At 40.6% G+C, this 17,902-nt stretch overlaps 1 protein-coding gene across 2 annotated transcripts in view; it reads right to left on the minus strand.

Moving 5' to 3' along the window:
* Positions 1 to 17,902, minus strand: part of cplx2b (complexin 2b) — a 59,631-nt gene that overhangs the window by 20,168 nt on the left and 21,561 nt on the right. Inside the window, exon 2 of one of the 2 annotated variants that reach the window (XM_084952966.1) lies at positions 947 to 1,103. In XM_084952966.1, coding sequence (XP_084809092.1) covers positions 947 to 977 — 31 coding nt within the window. In that variant the 5' untranslated portion in view covers positions 978 to 1,103. Of the gene's footprint in view, positions 1 to 946; positions 1,107 to 17,902 lie in introns of both variants that reach the window. The other variant, XM_084952957.1, reaches the window with a different exon arrangement.

Genomic DNA, 17,902 nt, shown 5'->3' on the forward strand with positions numbered 1-17,902 from the left:
CCTCATCTTCACTGGCCATGCTGGTATTCTCTGTGCATGCATCCATGTGGTGACTGTAAGCACCATTTATAGCTACTTCATGTTTTTATTTGAGGTAATTTGTTTGATGCATATTCTGAAATTTGATGTTTGAGAATGATGTATATAATTTCAGTTTATTTTGAAAAGTCTCAACAGGATCTTGAGCTTTAATATGAAAGGTTTATGTGGGAAAATAAACAGAATAAGCAGATGGCGGAGTCACACGATTGTTTTTGCTAACGAAAGTACGCATAGAAACAGTCACCTGTCTGTCCATAGTGTGGTTATTTTAAATATAAGAGCAAGAGAGAACTTTAAGAAATTAATATAGCCACTACAGTGACCATCAAAACGATGAAAAAATATTGCCATAAACAGTTTATTTTGCGACACCACGAGACAAACAATAGCGTAATAAGAAAACGATAGATGTTTTCATATTGGCATCCAATATATATTGTCCTATTGAACAGCCCTACTTCTGCTGCAGCGGCATCCCACCCAGTGGAGAATCAAGCGTGACGCCCCAAGAAGACTTAGCTTGAGCAAGTTGAAGACGATCTTAAATGACGACGTCTAACCCTTGAGTAAGCAAAGGTCAAGGCCACAGATCACAAGGCCTGGAAGTGCATCGTTGACCAAGATGGAAACCCTACAACACCCACGGCAATATATTGGGTTCATGCACGACCTCTCCTGCTGACTGCCAGCTAGGGACAAAAGATCTCTCCTTTACTTTCTACATGGACTATCTACATGCAGCCATGTGATCGAACATAACTGGTCAAACTACAGGCCGATTCAAAGAGAAACCAGAAAGCCTTCATGTTTATATGCACATATGTGTTTGTACAGCATCTTAAACAGAAAATATCTCCAACTCTAATGTATTCTCAGGAAAAGCATTTAGGACTGCAGTACTTACCACCTAGAGCTTGCTTCATTACAAAATCCATGATTCCTGCTGATTAGTACAGATGTTCTTCTTCAAGCTGGAGACAACTGAGCATGCAGCCACCAAGCCCGGGATCTGTGAGTGTCTCAGTTCTTCCTCTGTGATGCCGAGCGTCTTCAGCAACTCTCTGCTGGACACAAGAGATGGAAAAAAGAAGCAATTAAACAAACCATACAGCTGTAAAACAGTAAACTGTTTTCCTCACATAGAAAAACACACCAGTGATTTGATTTAAATTTAAGCTTTTGCAGCTGTAAACAATCATATTTCCTCCTTTGTAGAAAGTGCATGATTACATCTCCAAACACAGTGAAAGATCCGCAACACGCCTGGCATCAGGCAGCATGAGACAGCATTTCCTTCTGAGTTTAAAACAACACATAATGGGATCTTTTTAACACTCTTTACCCCCTGACAGATATCCCTTCCTGGGAAGATCGTAGATCAATACTGAGCCCTTTTGCTCTGAGTCACTTATCCGACTGTAACTGAATACCAGAGCAGTCAATAAGTGGTCATACATATTTAATGGAAAAGTGAAATAAATGCAGTTGTTTTCTATTTAGATTGACCTGAAACATATGAACTATACTAAACATGTATGAGAAAATCAGGCTGTGCTCACTCATACAGCATCAACATAAAAACACACACTAGATTCATGAGAATGAAAAATCCTGTCTACATCAAAAGTCTATATCTAATTAATATTTCATACACTATGCTAATCTCACTGTCTCACTTTCAGAAGCGACTTCGTGTATTTCAACCCAGCTGGTAATAAAATCACTTTTGCATAAATTTCATCTTTAGCTAAATCTGATTTACTCAGCTTCAGTAAAGCTGCAGGTTTGACTGTGATTCAGTGACTGCAGTGCACACTTTTGTGTCTGTAATCAGAATTATTATTTAAACTGATTCTCAGAATAAATCGATCAGGTGGAATTACCAGCTGAGACATCGACTGTGCAGTAAAAAACTGTGTCGTATCATCTGTACAGAGACTGCAGATGAAAAATGTGAGCATGTAATGATTATTGCTGCTTTTCTGGAGTACTGATGGAACAAACTGTCATAAGATCTGATACTTGAAGATAAAATGCTGAAAATATGGCTGCATGTACAGGTCCTATTAAAGAGGTAATGTATGGATTTAACCGGTGCAAAAAAATAAAAATCCAGAATGTAAATAATGCAAGAGTGAATATGCATCTCGAAGAAGAAGCTCAGAAAAATTTAGCTAGCTGTAATATCAAATCCAGGAATTTGGATGACATTGGTACCAACTAGGGCTGCCAAGATTAGTCGACTAGTCACGATTACGTCGACTATCAAAATAGTCGACGACTGATTTAAAGTTATAGTTTTTACACAGCTGAATAAACGTCAAGCAGACAACTGATTATCAGAAATGTGAGATGCTCGAGAATATACTCCGGTGTCCTGTTATATTTTAGATAGCAAGGAGTTTATTAAACTTCACCGAAACAATCTGCTAATTTCATTAAAGTTTAACAAACTATCATCTTGTCTTTATTTTTAGTTAGCACATACCTTAAACACTTAAAGCTGTAAGCTAATGATAGTTATATAAGAGCAGATGCGTGCTGGTGCAATAAGCTGTACGTTTTACGTCCAATGGATGCATGATCTGATTAGTCGACTAATCGCAAAAATAATCGGTGACTAGTCGACTATCAAAATAATCGTTTGTGGCAGCCCTAGTACCAACTACTATATTTTCCATCCATCCATCTTCTTCCGCTTATCAGGGGCCGGGTTGTGGGGGCAGCAGCCTAAGCAGAGAAGCCCAGACCTCCCTCTCCCCGGCCACCTGCTCCAGCTTTTCCGTGGGAACCCCAATGCGTTCCCAGACCACCTGAGAGATATAATATCTCCAGCGTGTCCGGGTACTTAAACTCTTCCACTTGGGGCAGGAACTCATCCCTGACCCGGAGTGGGCAGTCCACCCTTTTCCAGCTGAGGACCATGGCTTCAGATTTGGAGATGCTGATTCTCACACTCAGCTGTGAACCATTCCAGTGCAAGCTGGAGGCCATGACCCGATGAAGCCAACAGAACCACATCATCTGCGTAAAGCAGAGATGAGATTCTGAGACCACCCAAGTGAAAGCCAAATTGGCTACACCTAGAAATTCTGTCCATATAAATTACGAACAAAATCTGTGACAAAGGGCAGTCCTGGCAGAGTCCCTCACCCACCGGGAACGAGTCTGACTTATTGTTGGCTTTGCAGACCAAGCTCTTGCAATGGTTGTATAAGGATCGAATGGCCGGTAGCGATATTCCCGAAGCACCTCCCACAGGACACTCCGAGGGACACAGTCGAATGCCAAATCTACTATATTTTTTAAAAGTAAAACATCTAATTTATTATGGTGACATTAAACTGGCCAACATGACACTCACCGTGCATGTTCTTCAAATAGTTGACACTAAGGAGATGAGTGATAAAACTATGGTAACAGTTTGTTAGCATTGACAACGCTAGCAGTGCAGATTTTCTTCCCATCTGAAGAAAACATGCACAATATGTGCTGTGCAAAGTTTGGATTTTAAGTTTTCTTTTTTCTTTGTTGGCTTCTTGGTCATTAGACAAATTGCAGCCTGAATGTTCATTGGCCCATTCTGAATACAGTGTCCCCTCCTGTGCTGCTGTATAAACTCACTTGTATCTATTTGATTAACTGTGCAAGTGGCAGCCAAGATGAAATCCTCCACATTTATTGCACCTGGCGAACCAGAACAGCATTTCCATTTTGAAGCAGATCTCTCCTGCTCTCCTCGCTGAACACTCGTGGCATCATTTTGATACGCCAGTATTTGCCAGGGCTGAATGGTGCCGGGATGAAATAGGAAGGGACGGCAGATTGAGCTGCACAGCTTATTCTGGGAGGCGACACGGGAGACGAGGCCGAGTGGGATGGCAATCCATTTGTAACTGTGACCGAGCGCCTCGAGGGGTGAAGTACCTCATTTCAATACACACACATTCAGAAATTCAAAATCGGCATGCTCACCCACACGCAAGATTTGATTAAAAAGACTGCAAATGTATGCTGATAGATAATAGAAGAAATGTCAGACTGTTAACCTGGTGAGGAGAGTAAGTGTTTCTGCATGAATGTGTGCGTGCTTACGGAGAGGTGCATGCAGAAATATGTGACTATCATTTGAGTTTAACTCGAATCACATGTCAAAGAACTCTGAACAGCTGTGTATGTGTGAGTAAAGTCTCTTTAGTCATAAGCTGTTGGCTTTTCCAGTTTCCAGCCTCAGTCCAGTGACATGTAACTGGCTGGACCTTTGCAGCCTGTTGTTTACATGTTGTAGCTGTGTACTGACACCAGGGGGCAGTGTCAGAAATACGCTGACCAGCTGGTCTGGTCTGGCTCATGTTTGTGCTGTTGTCAGACCTTTAGCTTAGCCGCTCCTACAGGTATGACCAAAGTCGTAAAAGAGGAAGAATGAGTGTTTTAGCGAACTGAACGTGAACATTATAAACAAAGAAAACACGCCATTGCAGCCCACTTGGGCTTGTAATCACATTTTTTTGATCTTTAATTTATTTTTGTGCTTCTTTCTGCTCCTAAATGCTGCAGTTGCTCCTTCTCTATTGAAGGTGGTTTGTATCATATCTATCTAATAGACTCCAATTTGTGCATGTAAATGGAGAGTCCTCTTCACACACTGAGGTCAATTATGGAGTTCCACAGGGTTCAGTGCTAGGACCAATTCTGTTTACATTATACATGCTTCCTTTAGGCAGCATCATTAGAAGACATAGCATACATTTTCACTGCTATGCAGATGACACCCAGCTCTATCTGTCCATGAAGCCAGATAACACACACCAATTAGTTAAACTGCAGGAATGTCTTAAAGACATAAAGACCTGGATGGCCGCTAACTTTCTGCTTCTTAATTCAGATAAAACTGAGGTTATTGTACTCGGCCCTGAAAATCTTAGAAATATGGTATCTAACCAGATTCATACTCTGGATGGCATTACCTTGGCCTCCAGTAACGCTGTGAGGAACCTTGGAGTCATTTTTGACCAGGACATGTCCTTCAACGCACATATTAAACAAATATGTAAGACTGCTTTCTTCCATTTGCGCAACATCTCGAGAATTAGAAATATCCTGTCTCAGAGTGACGCTGAAAAACTAGTTCATGCATTTATTACTTCCAGGCTGGACTACTGTAATTCATTATTATTAGGATGTCCAAAAAACTCACTGAAAAGCCTTCAGCTAATCCAAAATGCTGCAGCAAGAGTACTGACAGGGACTAGAAGGAGAGAGCATATTTCTCCTGTTTTGGCTTCCCTTCATTGGCTTCCTGTTAAATCCAGAATTGAATTCAAAATCCTGCTCCTCACATACAAGGTCTTAAATAATCAGGCCCCATCTTATCTTAATGACCTTGTAGTACCATATCACCCTATTAGAGCACTTCGCTCTCGCTCTGCAGGCCTACTTGTTGTTCCTAGAGTATTTAAAAGTAGAATGGGAGGCAGAGCCTTCAGTTTTCAGGCCCCTCTTCTGTGGAACCAGCTTCCAGTTTGGATTCGGGAGACAGAAACTATCTCTACTTTTAAGATTAGGCTTAAAACTTTCCTTTTTGCTAAAGCATATAGTTAGGGCTGGACCAGGTGACCCTGAATCCTCCCTTAGTTATGCTGCAATAGACGTAGGCTGCCGGGGGATTCCCAAGATGCATTGAGTTTTTCCTTTCCAGTCACCTTTCTCACTCACTATGTATTAATAGACCTCTCTGCATTGAATCATATCTGTTATTAACCTCTGTCTCTCTTCCACAGCATGTCTTTTATCCTGTCTTCCTTCTCTCACCCCAACCGGTCGCAGCAGATGGCCGCCCCTCCCTGAGCCTGGTTCTGCCGGAGGTTTCTTCCTGGTAAAAGGGAGTTTTTCCTTCCCACTGTCGCCAAAGTGCTTGCTCATAGGGGGTCATATGATTGTTGGGTTTTTCTCTGTATCTATGAAGCGCCTTGAGGCGACTTTTGTTGTGATTTGGCGCTATATAAATAAAATTGAATTGAATTGAATTGAATTGAATTGAAGCCCACTTTTCAACCACACCACGTGCGTGTTGCATTCTTAAAATCCATCACAAATGCACCACAAACTGCACTTTGTGATAATTAGTCATTCTAAGCTGGCTGTGTAGGTGTTGCCTCAGCGTCTGGTGCCGTCCAAGCTGACTTCTTACAGACCTGACTAGCTAAATCAAACAGATCACTTTGGTTCAGTTGGAGGTGAAAATGTTTTTTTTTTCCTTCTATCTTGAGTACTTTTTTGGTCACTGTCTCAACAAGACGGCAGCTGTCGTGGTAAATGTCCCGGCTGCTTTAAGAAGGTCAGAGGTTACAGTCCTTACAGTCACCTGCAGTTCAACTATTAGATATTAAACTCATTCTTTTAACCACTGAGGAAGAGAAACAAATATATACCTGTGGCCTTTTGGATGAATGGACTGCATTCATACAGCTGCACAGCTCTAGTCTTCCAAACCACTCAAAGTGCTTTATACTACAACCACATTTACTCACACACACACTTTTATTATAGCAATAAATATACAATTTAACTATCACGCACAGTTTATGGGCTTCTGATAGCGAGCGAGCCTCTGTGTCCTTCAACAGAACAGTGAACACTGGAAACAGACGCCACACAACGAGGAAAGGATTCTTTCTTATTATGCTGCTTTCCTGAAACTTCTATATATGGCTATATGTGTGCATGTGCTTTTCTAATACCAATGTGGCCAACTTTCTGGTGCATGAATAACACAGCATGTAGTCCTGCAGTACGTAATTTGGGTTATTTTGAACTGTGAATCATCCAAAGCTACTGTAGTGGAGTCCAAGAATAAAAATCTAGTGCTGGAAATGAGCAGAACAGGTCCACACTTAGCTAAATGTCACATAACTGGTGCCTTGGGCTTTATTATACACAACAATAAGTGAATATTAACGATCAGCAGTGATGTAAGGTGTAAAGTTACTACAAAACTAGCACACAGGAGCGCCGATGGGAAATAATAAACGCTAAGAAGTTTTTGTTGTCATATTGCAGTTTTTTTTATGTTAGATTTTGTGTATTTTATTGTATTTTGTATTTTTTTGTTATGTATTTTCATAACAAGGATGAAAAGAAGTTCCACAACACTTTATGTATCTGCTATCGGGGGGAAGACGGTGGGTGTGTGGCTGCTGTGTGTTTGTGCGTAGCGTAATCGGCTGCTGACATTCATTGTCGTAATGTATAAAGACACAGGAACCCATCTGAGCCCACGCATCCCTAACAGGGCGGGCCATGTGTCCGTGTTTAATACGATCCCAGCTGGTCAGGTGTGGCATGTTTCTGTGATACAGTGAATGTGGGTTTTTTCATAATAATGTTTTTTTACTGTTTGTAACAAAGGCAAAGATAAGAAGGTCACAATTATGATGATAAATTCTACAATTTAACATTTCCCTCTGAATATCCTTTCTTTTATTTTATGAGACTTCAAAATGGCTTCCAGTATTATTATTTGAAGCTTCCAACCCTGAGCTGGAAAAAAATTGAAGACTGGATGTATGTTGTTTTTTTTTCCTGGTATTTCACCTGAACAAAACGTGCAGCAGCATAGCAGAAGCAGGGACGCATCTCACGAACTGGACGAGGGGTCTGCGTGTGTGTCTGTGTGTGTGCACGCATTTGGAAGCAGAACATTTCTCTTATCATTACAGAAACAGACTCAAGGACTCACTAATGGAATAAAGGAAAGATGCGGCTGTCAGACAAGGACATCTGGAAGAGGACACACGCGCGTGCGCGCACACACACACACACACACACACACACACACACACACACACACACACACACACACACACGGGGCATTCTCTTCCTAACTTTGACATATAAAAATGTCTGACTGTATGTTTGAATGTTTGATTAGTTTTTATATAATAAAAGAAGTTTGGTTTTTAAAAGGAATTGTTTGAAAACTATTAAAAATGATGACTCTTTAAAGTGTCACGATTTAATTACTAATACTTAAATAAAACATGTCGATTCAAAAGAGAAAGTGGGCACAAGATAAAGGCCAATCAAAAGGGTGATAATAAAGCAGCACCTGGCAACTGTGGAAAGGAAGAACTCCGTTTTAATAGGAGGAACCAGGCTCAGGAAGTCAATGATTCTCCTCAGGAAGACCTTTCCAAAGCTGAGGAAAGCTCATAATACACAGTACATTAAACCAAAACCTAACCTGCCAATGCCATCTGGTGTTTCCTACAATCCGCTGTTAGCAATCAGAGGCACGTCTAAGCTCACTGAAGACATTTAGTCCTCCGTTTAAAAAAAAGAAGAGATGGGTCTGACATTTTCAAATCACTGCAACCCAAACAGTCTCTGCTTCTTCATCTCGACACAACAGAAATGCAATCTTCAAAAATAATTCATGTGAGAAAAGACTGAAGCAATTCATCACGGTGTTATCGTGCGAAACGGAGGAGCGCTCCTCTACTTGCCTCCATTTACATACTCATCAGACACCAGAGACCTCAACCGCAGCTCGTTATGTAAGCGCTTATCAGTGGGCGGTTAGCACTGGACTGGAAGCTGAAGCAGCTCTCCGGCATATTGAACTTCTCTGTTCTGGTGATAGTGGAGGGGCTTTAAAACCTTACATAACCCTCCCTTTCACACAGGGCCAAATATACTATACAATCACTGATGACAGCCCCCAGGGGCAAGCCTCCCTCCCACCTCAGCTCCCATTCCCCAGCACCCAACCACTTTCCCTCCATCCTCAACCATCCTTTCTTCTTCTTCTTCAGCTTCTTTTTTTAATTTCATAATCCGGGCGCTGGCAGCAGTGCGTGACATGGGATAATGTTATCAGGGCCAGGCAGGACGGCTTGCTGATCCTATCCAGTTAATTGGAAGTTGTTTCCAAGTTTCGTGGAAGGAGATGTGGATGGGAGCGACTGGTGAAGACAAGCATGAGGCTGTCACTGGAACATGTTGATGACAGGCAAAGGGAGCGTGTTTCAGGGGAGGGGAGGCAAGAAAAAGGAGGAAAAGCTTTAAATGTGTGCATGAGCAGACAAAAAGTACACATGAATGAGCTTTAAAGGATAATGCTGGCTACAGGCTATTCTGTGTTTCTGTGTGTCATCAAATACATGCAAACACCAAAAACACTAAAAACACACTGTGTTTTTTCCAAATAGACAGATATATACTGAAGAAATAAATCAGAAATTTATGCAAGAAGGGAAAAACCCTGTTTTAACTGTCATTAATAATCACTGTTTAGGCATCCATATTATTATTAACCACACGCGAACAATTATCAAATAAATAAGTTCTGCATTTTTGGTAACTATGTTGTAGGTGTTGTAGGTTTTAGTTTAGTTTTAGTTAACTATAATAACCTTGGACAGAACCACCCTTTAACACCTCTATTTTTAACACGTTTGATCCTTACTTCATTACCACCTTTGAACCTTTGGCTTAAATTTTGAAAGGTGGCTCTATAATCTATAATAAGTTTTTTTCACTATGTTGTAGTTCAAGTGGTTTGAGAGGGAACCCAGCTCCTGCACCTCCTCTGGTTCACAGGCTTTGGAAAATCCTGCCTGTACTCTAATAGAGGACTTTGGCCAACTGTGGTTCTGTTAGGACCAGTGAATAGTGTAACCATGGAAAAGGACACAGAGAAGTATATGGCAGCATGGTGGATTAAGAAGAGGATTTTCACTGGAGAGAGCAGGTTTTGAGGCCTAGAACTCAGCACACAGCAGGGCAGCTGCAGGAGGAGGGCTGTCTGGTTTCCTTCTCTGTATTTCTGCCTACTGCAGCACTTAATGTCACAGTAATGAATTACATGAGTAATGAAAGTCAGTTTGCATAAACTGTGTACAAGAAAAATCCTGCAGACCACATCAGCGTTAATATAAAGTCCCCAGACTTCAGACCCTAGAATTCCCTGAGCCGCTAGTATAGCTATAAAGTTCAAGTCATCTCCTTTCCAAACACAACCATTTCAAAGATGGAAAATAAAGCTTCAGCAAGTAGGAACCGAACCTCTGAGGGAAGTTCCCCTCTCGACTAAGCAAGTTTCAGCACATCAGTCACACCAGAATTGCTCCTGTCCTTTTTAACCAGTTCCAGGAACTTACAATTTGTAGTGCTTAGCGCACATGCACTCGCACAAACAGACACACACATCCAGCTAGCCTTTCACCCTGTGCTTGATGAGCTGACCCTGGGGACACGTGGGCAAACCTGGAAGGGAAATCAATACTGGACGAGTGGACCGAGATGGATTACTGACAGGAGCCATTTTTCACAGCAGGTTAGCAAGACTCCACCACAACACTCCATCTTCATCTGTCCAGGAAGGATGTGGGAGCACAAAAATCTCAATGTACTGTAGCATCCTAGTGCAAAAGTATATTCATTTTACCCTTCATACGTCCAACCTGCCATTCCATCTGGTGCCAATGGGACCGGGCTGTTCCCCCGATTACAACACAGTCTGAGAAGCTTGTAAGGCGGCGCCATCAGTTCTCTGAAGCTTTCCTGGTATTAACCCTCTCAGGCTCAAATTAAGTTTTTGTTGCTAATGCACAAAAGAATACCTGCAGTGGTACTTCTGAGTAAAAAAAACTCATAAAATATGTATGTGGGGTAATCAGGTTGTTAGCTTTTACCTGTTGCAAATCTGCAAAGCCTGCCTTGAGAGGGTTAACAAGTAAAATGGCTGCATCATTTGTTGTGCTTCATTCATGTTGCATCAGATTGCCAAGGTACTTCTGAGAAATTTTAGAGCATGCTGAATAATAAATAATGTTAAGTAAAAGGCTGGTTTACTCTTCAGGGGTTTGGATAAGCAGAAGTTCATATTTTGCATGTTTGCTGCGGCCTGGTGACGGGGATAAGGAGGTTTGCTCTAGACCAAGCTTGCTAATTCTGTATTTATTGCAGAGCTGTTACTGACTGATCTTTTTTAACAGAATTAAAACAAAATGAAATATTGAAATGTTGGTCAATCATTGCCCCAATCTGCACAATCTCATACACACACAGAGACACACAGACACACACTCCTTCATACACCAAGTTACTCTTTGCACAGTGCTCAGGCTTTTGCACATTTCTATTGCACTGTTGTGTCTGTATCGTTCTCTTCTGTCTGGTGTTGCACTGTCTTTGTTTTGTTTTTTTGGAATTTTTGCACCCTGCACTTTATGTAGTTCTGTGTTGATTGTCTGTTATATGTAGCACCATGGTCTTGGAGGAATGTTGTCTCATTTCACTGTGTACTGTACCACTGCACAGTGACAATAAAGTCACTTGATTTGACTTGACTTGTTCATTTATGCTGATATTCAGGTACCCCAGAGAATCCCCAAACTTCACCTGGTGACTAAAATAAACAGAATTTCTATGGTACAGCAAAATTGATGTTTGCTTCATTCAGTTTGAGTGATATTCCATTTAAATAAGCTAGATTTTCTTTGTTAGGGTTAGGGGTTAGGGTGATGGGTGATGAGTGGGGTGGATCATCTGTGTATGGGGAAAACATTAAGTGTGTTCCCCATATTTATCAAACCACAAAAACATCATCAACCTCTGAATTATGTTGGGCTTTGTCATTTTGAAGGTGTCTGGATAATGTGAAGACTACAGAGGTCAAAAAGCACCTGTAGGCAACTGTTGTTGTGATTCGGAGCTATATAAATACAACTGAACTTAAAATTCCAGCAATGATGTGTAAAAACAACTTCTAACCATGCTGTATGCCTCCAGCTGAAACCATTGTTTCTGCAAGCCCACTGTTTCAGGCCTGTGTTGCATTATAAAGTAGGATGACTTTCATCAAATCTGAATCTTATATCTTTAGTCCTGAGACCAAATAAACACCAAAGTCCGATCACCCCTGAACCTAACACGATTATTTGTTCCTTCATAGATTCTGCACTCAGGCTCATATTTTGAGTCTCTCCATGCACAGACTGCAAATATGTTTCACTTTGTTTATCAGAGTAAAACGCTGCTGCCCGCTCTACAAATAATACATTGATGATGCAAAAGTCACCAAAGACAGAAAATAAATGTCACAGACGCCAGTAAATGAATTAATTACGAACTGCTAACACTGTTCCGCTCTCTCAGATTTGCTGGGCAGAAACTTTAGCACTCCAGACATTATTTATTCATGTGAGTCTGCAGTGAAAAATGATTTCCTCAACAGAGGCTAGAAGGCAAAGAAGGTCTACAGGACTGCATTTGATTATTCTTCTCATTATTCTTCTCGAGTCACTGACCCACTGTGGTAAAGGAGCTTCAGAAAGACCGCGTCACAGAGACAGGGCTAATTTTAACTTGCATATTTTACATTTTAATAATAGTTAATAGGGTTAATTTTAGCACTAGCTTCATGAAGGACTGATATGATGGATTAAATATGACACTATTCCTTCTTTTTTAATATTTAATGCAAGCCTGTCTTGAGAATGACAGATCCACATTTTAGTTACGGATGGTTGCTAAATTAAATTCTGGATCTTTCTGTTCATACTTGCCACTAATATCAAAGAAAGCTAAAACTCAACATTTAAGATTAAAATGTTTTACATTTTACATTAATTAACACTGTGAAACAAAACATTATCGGGTAATTTGGATGCAACAGTGAGGAATGTTACCTTCAGTCAGGAAGTTCCAGGATTAACAAGTCCATGTACAGGAAACAGAGCAGGCAGGTTCCAAGTTTTATTGACTGAGAGCCAACTGAGGACAAAAGTTACAACAGAGGGCCACAGAGGAAAATGCACACAGTACTTTTCTGTTCAGAGAATGGATGGTTATCATGGCAGGGTTTTTTTTTTTAACAATTAGTGAGGTGGCTGTTAGGTTCCCGGACACTCAGTGTTTATTCTGCAATGATGGCTAAAGCAGTTGATACTGAAGGACAACGATCCTTTGTCCACATGAGGAAACAATAATAGTATCACTGAGGAAACTGTGGCGCCTTTCTAAAACTGATTTACAAGTAGCACCTCTATTATTTCTACATATGTAAGATGAAAGGGAAAAACAAAAGGCAGTGATAAAGATGGCTATCTAGTCCACCTATACAGTACAAGTATAGATTATTATTATATTAACTTATTTATTAGATTAGAATATTATACTAAAGCTTATGAAGCTCATATAATATTGAATAGAAGTTCGTTCCACATCATTGGGCCTGAATGAGCAAAACCATAATGTCCACTGTTTTAAGCCTGTACTGTGGAACCTGTAAGTGATTCACCAATCGGATGGATCCGGGAGCGGGATAAGGTGCTACTGGACTGAAGTCATGAGTTCACTAGAGTATTTAGAAGTAGCATGGGAGCCTTCAGTTTTCAGGCCCCTCTTTTATAGAAACAGCTTCCAGTTTGGATTCAGGAGACAGACACTATCTCTACTTTTAAGATTAGGCTTCAAACTTTCCTTTTTGCTAAAGCATATAGTTAGGGCTGGATCAGATGACCCTGAATCCTCCCTTAGTTATGCTGCTATAGGTGTAGGCTGCTGGGGGATTCCCATGATGCACTGGGTGTTTCTTCTTCACTCATGATGTATTAAGAGACCTCTCTGCACTGAATCATACTTGTTTTTAACCTCTGTCTCTCTTCCACAGCATGTCTTTTATCCTGCCTTCCTTCTCTCACCCCAACCGGTCGCAGCAGATGGCCGCTCCTCCCTGAGCCTGGTACTTCCTGTTACAAGGGAGTTTTTCCTTCCCACTGTCGCCAAAGTGCTTCCTCATAGGGGGTCATATGATTGTTGGGGTTTTCTCTGTATTTATTACTCTAGGGTCTACCTTACAATATAAAGTGCCTTGAGGCGACTCTTGTTGTGATTTGGTCCTGTACAAATAAAACTGAATTGAATTGAATATATGTCAATGAACTTGGTGAATGTTGTCAGCAGTGCAGACTGAGACGGACCCCTTCAGCCTCGGCAGTTTGTGCCTAGCACCAAAGGACACCACGCCATTAACATCCTGTGCTCAGATTTTTTTCCTGGTGAGTAAATGCTGAATCCACCTGATGTCAAAGAGGTTCGACTTTGTTTCTGCAGGTTTAAACTTTGATAGCCACTCCACGCTGGCAACCCCACGGAGAGAGGACGACTGTATTTTCACACTCTCTTTGTTCTAGTCGTCTCTCCGTCTGTTTGTGCCTCTGTGTCTTTGTCTCACTCTGCCTACTACATTTTCACCCTGCTGTTACTCTCTCTCACCCTCTGCCTCTCTGTTTTATCAAGCTTACTTTATATTTCCTCCACTTTTTCATTTCCTGCCTAATTTGGAAATTTACCCAGCGCTGTTTAAGCTGAAGCTCAGTTCTTTGTTTTTCCTCCATAAAAAAATATTTTTAAATAATATAAAATTGTTTGTAATATTCCAGGAAATTGTCGATGGTATTTACTTAAAATTTCAAGGAATGATTATAAGGAATTGCACTAATAAATATGATAAATGTGATTTTGAGCAGTGATGACTTATAATATAATAATACTATTATTGCAGTTCAATTCATTTTCAAACATTAAGACAGCCTTTATGTTGCTGATGCTAATATTGATGAAGGCCTTGGGATTATACCAAGCTCTAACAGTACACATTTGGGTTTTAAAAATAGTGTTAAATTTATGCATATAGGTTCAGATTTTCTTTAAAGTCTGCAGACATGAGTAAATAAATGTTTCTAAACTGAACCAAAATAACATATTTTTAGTCTCAACTCAATTCAGTTCCACTTTATTAATAAATCACAATAAATCACAGCCTGGATACGATAAATAAGGGGATAGATAAGAATCAAATAAAATACATGTGTGGGTGCAAAGCATATATAATCATGGCTTTAAAAAAAAGGAAAGACAGAGAGCAAGTCAAATGCTGCATCTTCAGTGAGCACTAAACCTGCAGCTTAGTTCTGTCATTTGATCTTCGAGGCGCTTTGCAGGCAGTCAAATATAAGACAGGTGCCTCATCCACACCAAAATAAAAACATTACAATTAAAAGCTGCTTTTTAACCATGCTCAGGTAATGTGTGTGTCATGTTAACCTGCTCATTTTAGTTAAAGGATCGGCCTAGAGTAAATACAACTTCTGACTTTGGTCTACTTTTTAATGCTCCTGGACTGGTTACCTTAAAAAAAGCTAAAGTTAAGATTTAGCAGTGTCACAATAATGAAACCATTTCCTGGCATCTGACTCCTTGTGGTCACGAAATCAGTGGGGGTCATTTGAAAGGTACTTGTCTGACATTTTTAAGGTTTTTATTAAATTAACAGCTCTAAATGAGGTTCCCTTGGTGGACATTTGACTAAACTCAGCAGGCAGCTTCTACAAACTACACATTCCACCTTTTCTGTTTGATTTTCTTCTCGTTAACAAGTGTCCATTTCATGCTGCAGTCCTGCTGGTTGGCTAGTTGGTGTAGATGATAGCAGCAGGCACACGACGAGACACTCATCTTAAACTCCTGACACGGTCTGAAAATGACCACGACCACAGTTATTGTCAGCTGTATTAATCAAGCTCAAGCAAAGCAAATGTAAACACATCTTTGGAGCATCAACACATCCAACATCAAACTTCAATACAGATGCAGGATGCCTCACAGATGCCTGTGAAAGGATCGTTTATATATAGCCTTGGACATTTGGACCATGCACATCTGCATTTGCATCTCGGTAGGTTTGAAAATGACTGAGTGGAACTGAGCAGGAAAAAACTCCAGCCAACTGCCAAATAAATAACCTCTGAGGTGTTTTCCAGCAGATGAGTGAACAACTCCACAACAAAGTGCAATTAGCATGAAACTACAAAGCTTAACACAATAGACAAACAGACACTGAGTGAACAAAAAGACTGAGAGAAAAGGCAGCTGGTGATGAAGTGCAACCAAACAGCTGGTGACATTTTCAGAGTGAACTCATTCAGCCTGAAGACAAAAGACCCCAAAAAACAAAAGACCCTCAGACGCTGCTGACACGTTCACCTCTGACAGACAGAAACACTATTCACGTGCTGACATTTAATCATCTCCTGATATTTTACTGTTTGCATCGATCCGGAACATCATTCAGTCGTTTCTCCATCTGTCCATCCACTCAGTGGATGTCTGAAAGTTCTCCAAAACCTGATCACTCGTTTGAAATATCACTACTTTCCATAATCAACTCACTATTTTTAGGATTTCTTTTTGTTGTACATAGAAATATAAATTAATTGAACTGTGGATTTACATAATAAAAGGCTTATAAAGGAGAAGAAGTGGATATATTAATACTGAAATTAATGGCAGTTTAAATAATATTTTTTTATGACGGGATAGTAAAAGTAATAAAAAGATGATAATAAAACACAAGACAGACTTAATCTGAATTAAAGTGATGAATTAAAGACCTCAGCCTGACTGAAATGGACCTTAAACACTTGCTAACCTTAATGAACTATAGCAACATTGCAAAGAAGAGTGGGCCAAAGTTGTGCATGACTTCATCAGAGACTGATGAAGTCATGTACAAAGTGATGATTTCAGGTTATTGCTGCTAAAGGTGGTTCTACAGAGGAAGAAGAAGCACAGTGAATCCAGGGAAGGGCTAAAGTATAAGACAGCAGAATTTGCTTTTGCTTGAAATCCTAGTAGTGATGCATACAATGGAGCCCATGATATAACACATACCTCAGGTGATTCTGGCTGCTTTTCTTGATATAGCTTGATATGCCTCCTCCCCTCCGGTACTGGAGGCTATAGGGGGAGGAAGCGGGCTATATATTACCATCGTGGCATTTGTCCATTTGTCTTCCCGTTGTGTGGGTGAAGCAAGAGACAAATGAATAGAATGAAAAGAAATGAGGACAGAGGGAGGGACTGGAAAGAGGAGGAGGTAGCAAGGGAGGATGGGAAGAAGAACATGACTTGCCAGAAAGTATATGGAGGGCAGAAGACTAGATGGGAAAGAAGAGAAGAAAGTAGACTAAATGAAATGACAAAGGTATATGAAGTAAATGATACAACAGTACAGACTGTGCAAAACCTTTAAGACAAGGTTTCATATGTTCATATGTTTTTTTTGTGATGAAATGCTTCATCACAAAAAACAGGCATTAAAAAAGAAAAAAACAAGTTGATGTCGAATGTTGAATATGTAGGCAAAGGACAATTCTTGGTAACAAAAACGTAGTGACTGGCCTTTGTAGTTGAGGTAGTCCTGACCAATCAGACTTGAGAGTGTTCTGGTTGCATTCAGGTAAACAGTCTGTGTGGAGAGCTATAACTTAGATTATTTACTTGCACTACCTTTGATGCAACAGAAATCCCAAAATATTGGCCACTGACAGCAGAGGACATCATGGCCACGGCCTAAAATCATCAGATCATAACCACAGGTACGTGTTAGTTCTGATATTATTAAAATAATACCATTTTTGACAATAATGATCATGTAGAATCCTAAACAGTGGACGCATCTGAGCACTTTTCTCCCCATCCTGCTGTAGTGGATACAGGCGAAAATGCAGCACTGCTGCTCCATGATCTAAACATTTATACATGCAATTACAATGATTAAACTTAATGTTGCACCACATGATGCACAGTAAACATGTACACCCTCTTTCTTTCAGTCTGTTGACTCGATTCAGAGAGTGCTAACAGTTTGATGCCCCCACAGGTGCTAATTCAAGATGCAGACACGAGCCACCTGCTAACAGCTGCAAACGCCACTGTCCTGGTCAGCATGTGAAACCCCCCCCCCAGGGCCAAACATCTGTTCCCATGCTCCTCAGCACTGACTCTGAGCAGT

Source organism: Perissodus microlepis, chromosome 2 (genome assembly GCF_051167445.1).
Source record: "Perissodus microlepis isolate ML-2025 ecotype Zambia chromosome 2, ASM5116744v1, whole genome shotgun sequence".
Taxonomy (NCBI): domain Eukaryota; kingdom Metazoa; phylum Chordata; class Actinopteri; order Cichliformes; family Cichlidae; genus Perissodus; species Perissodus microlepis.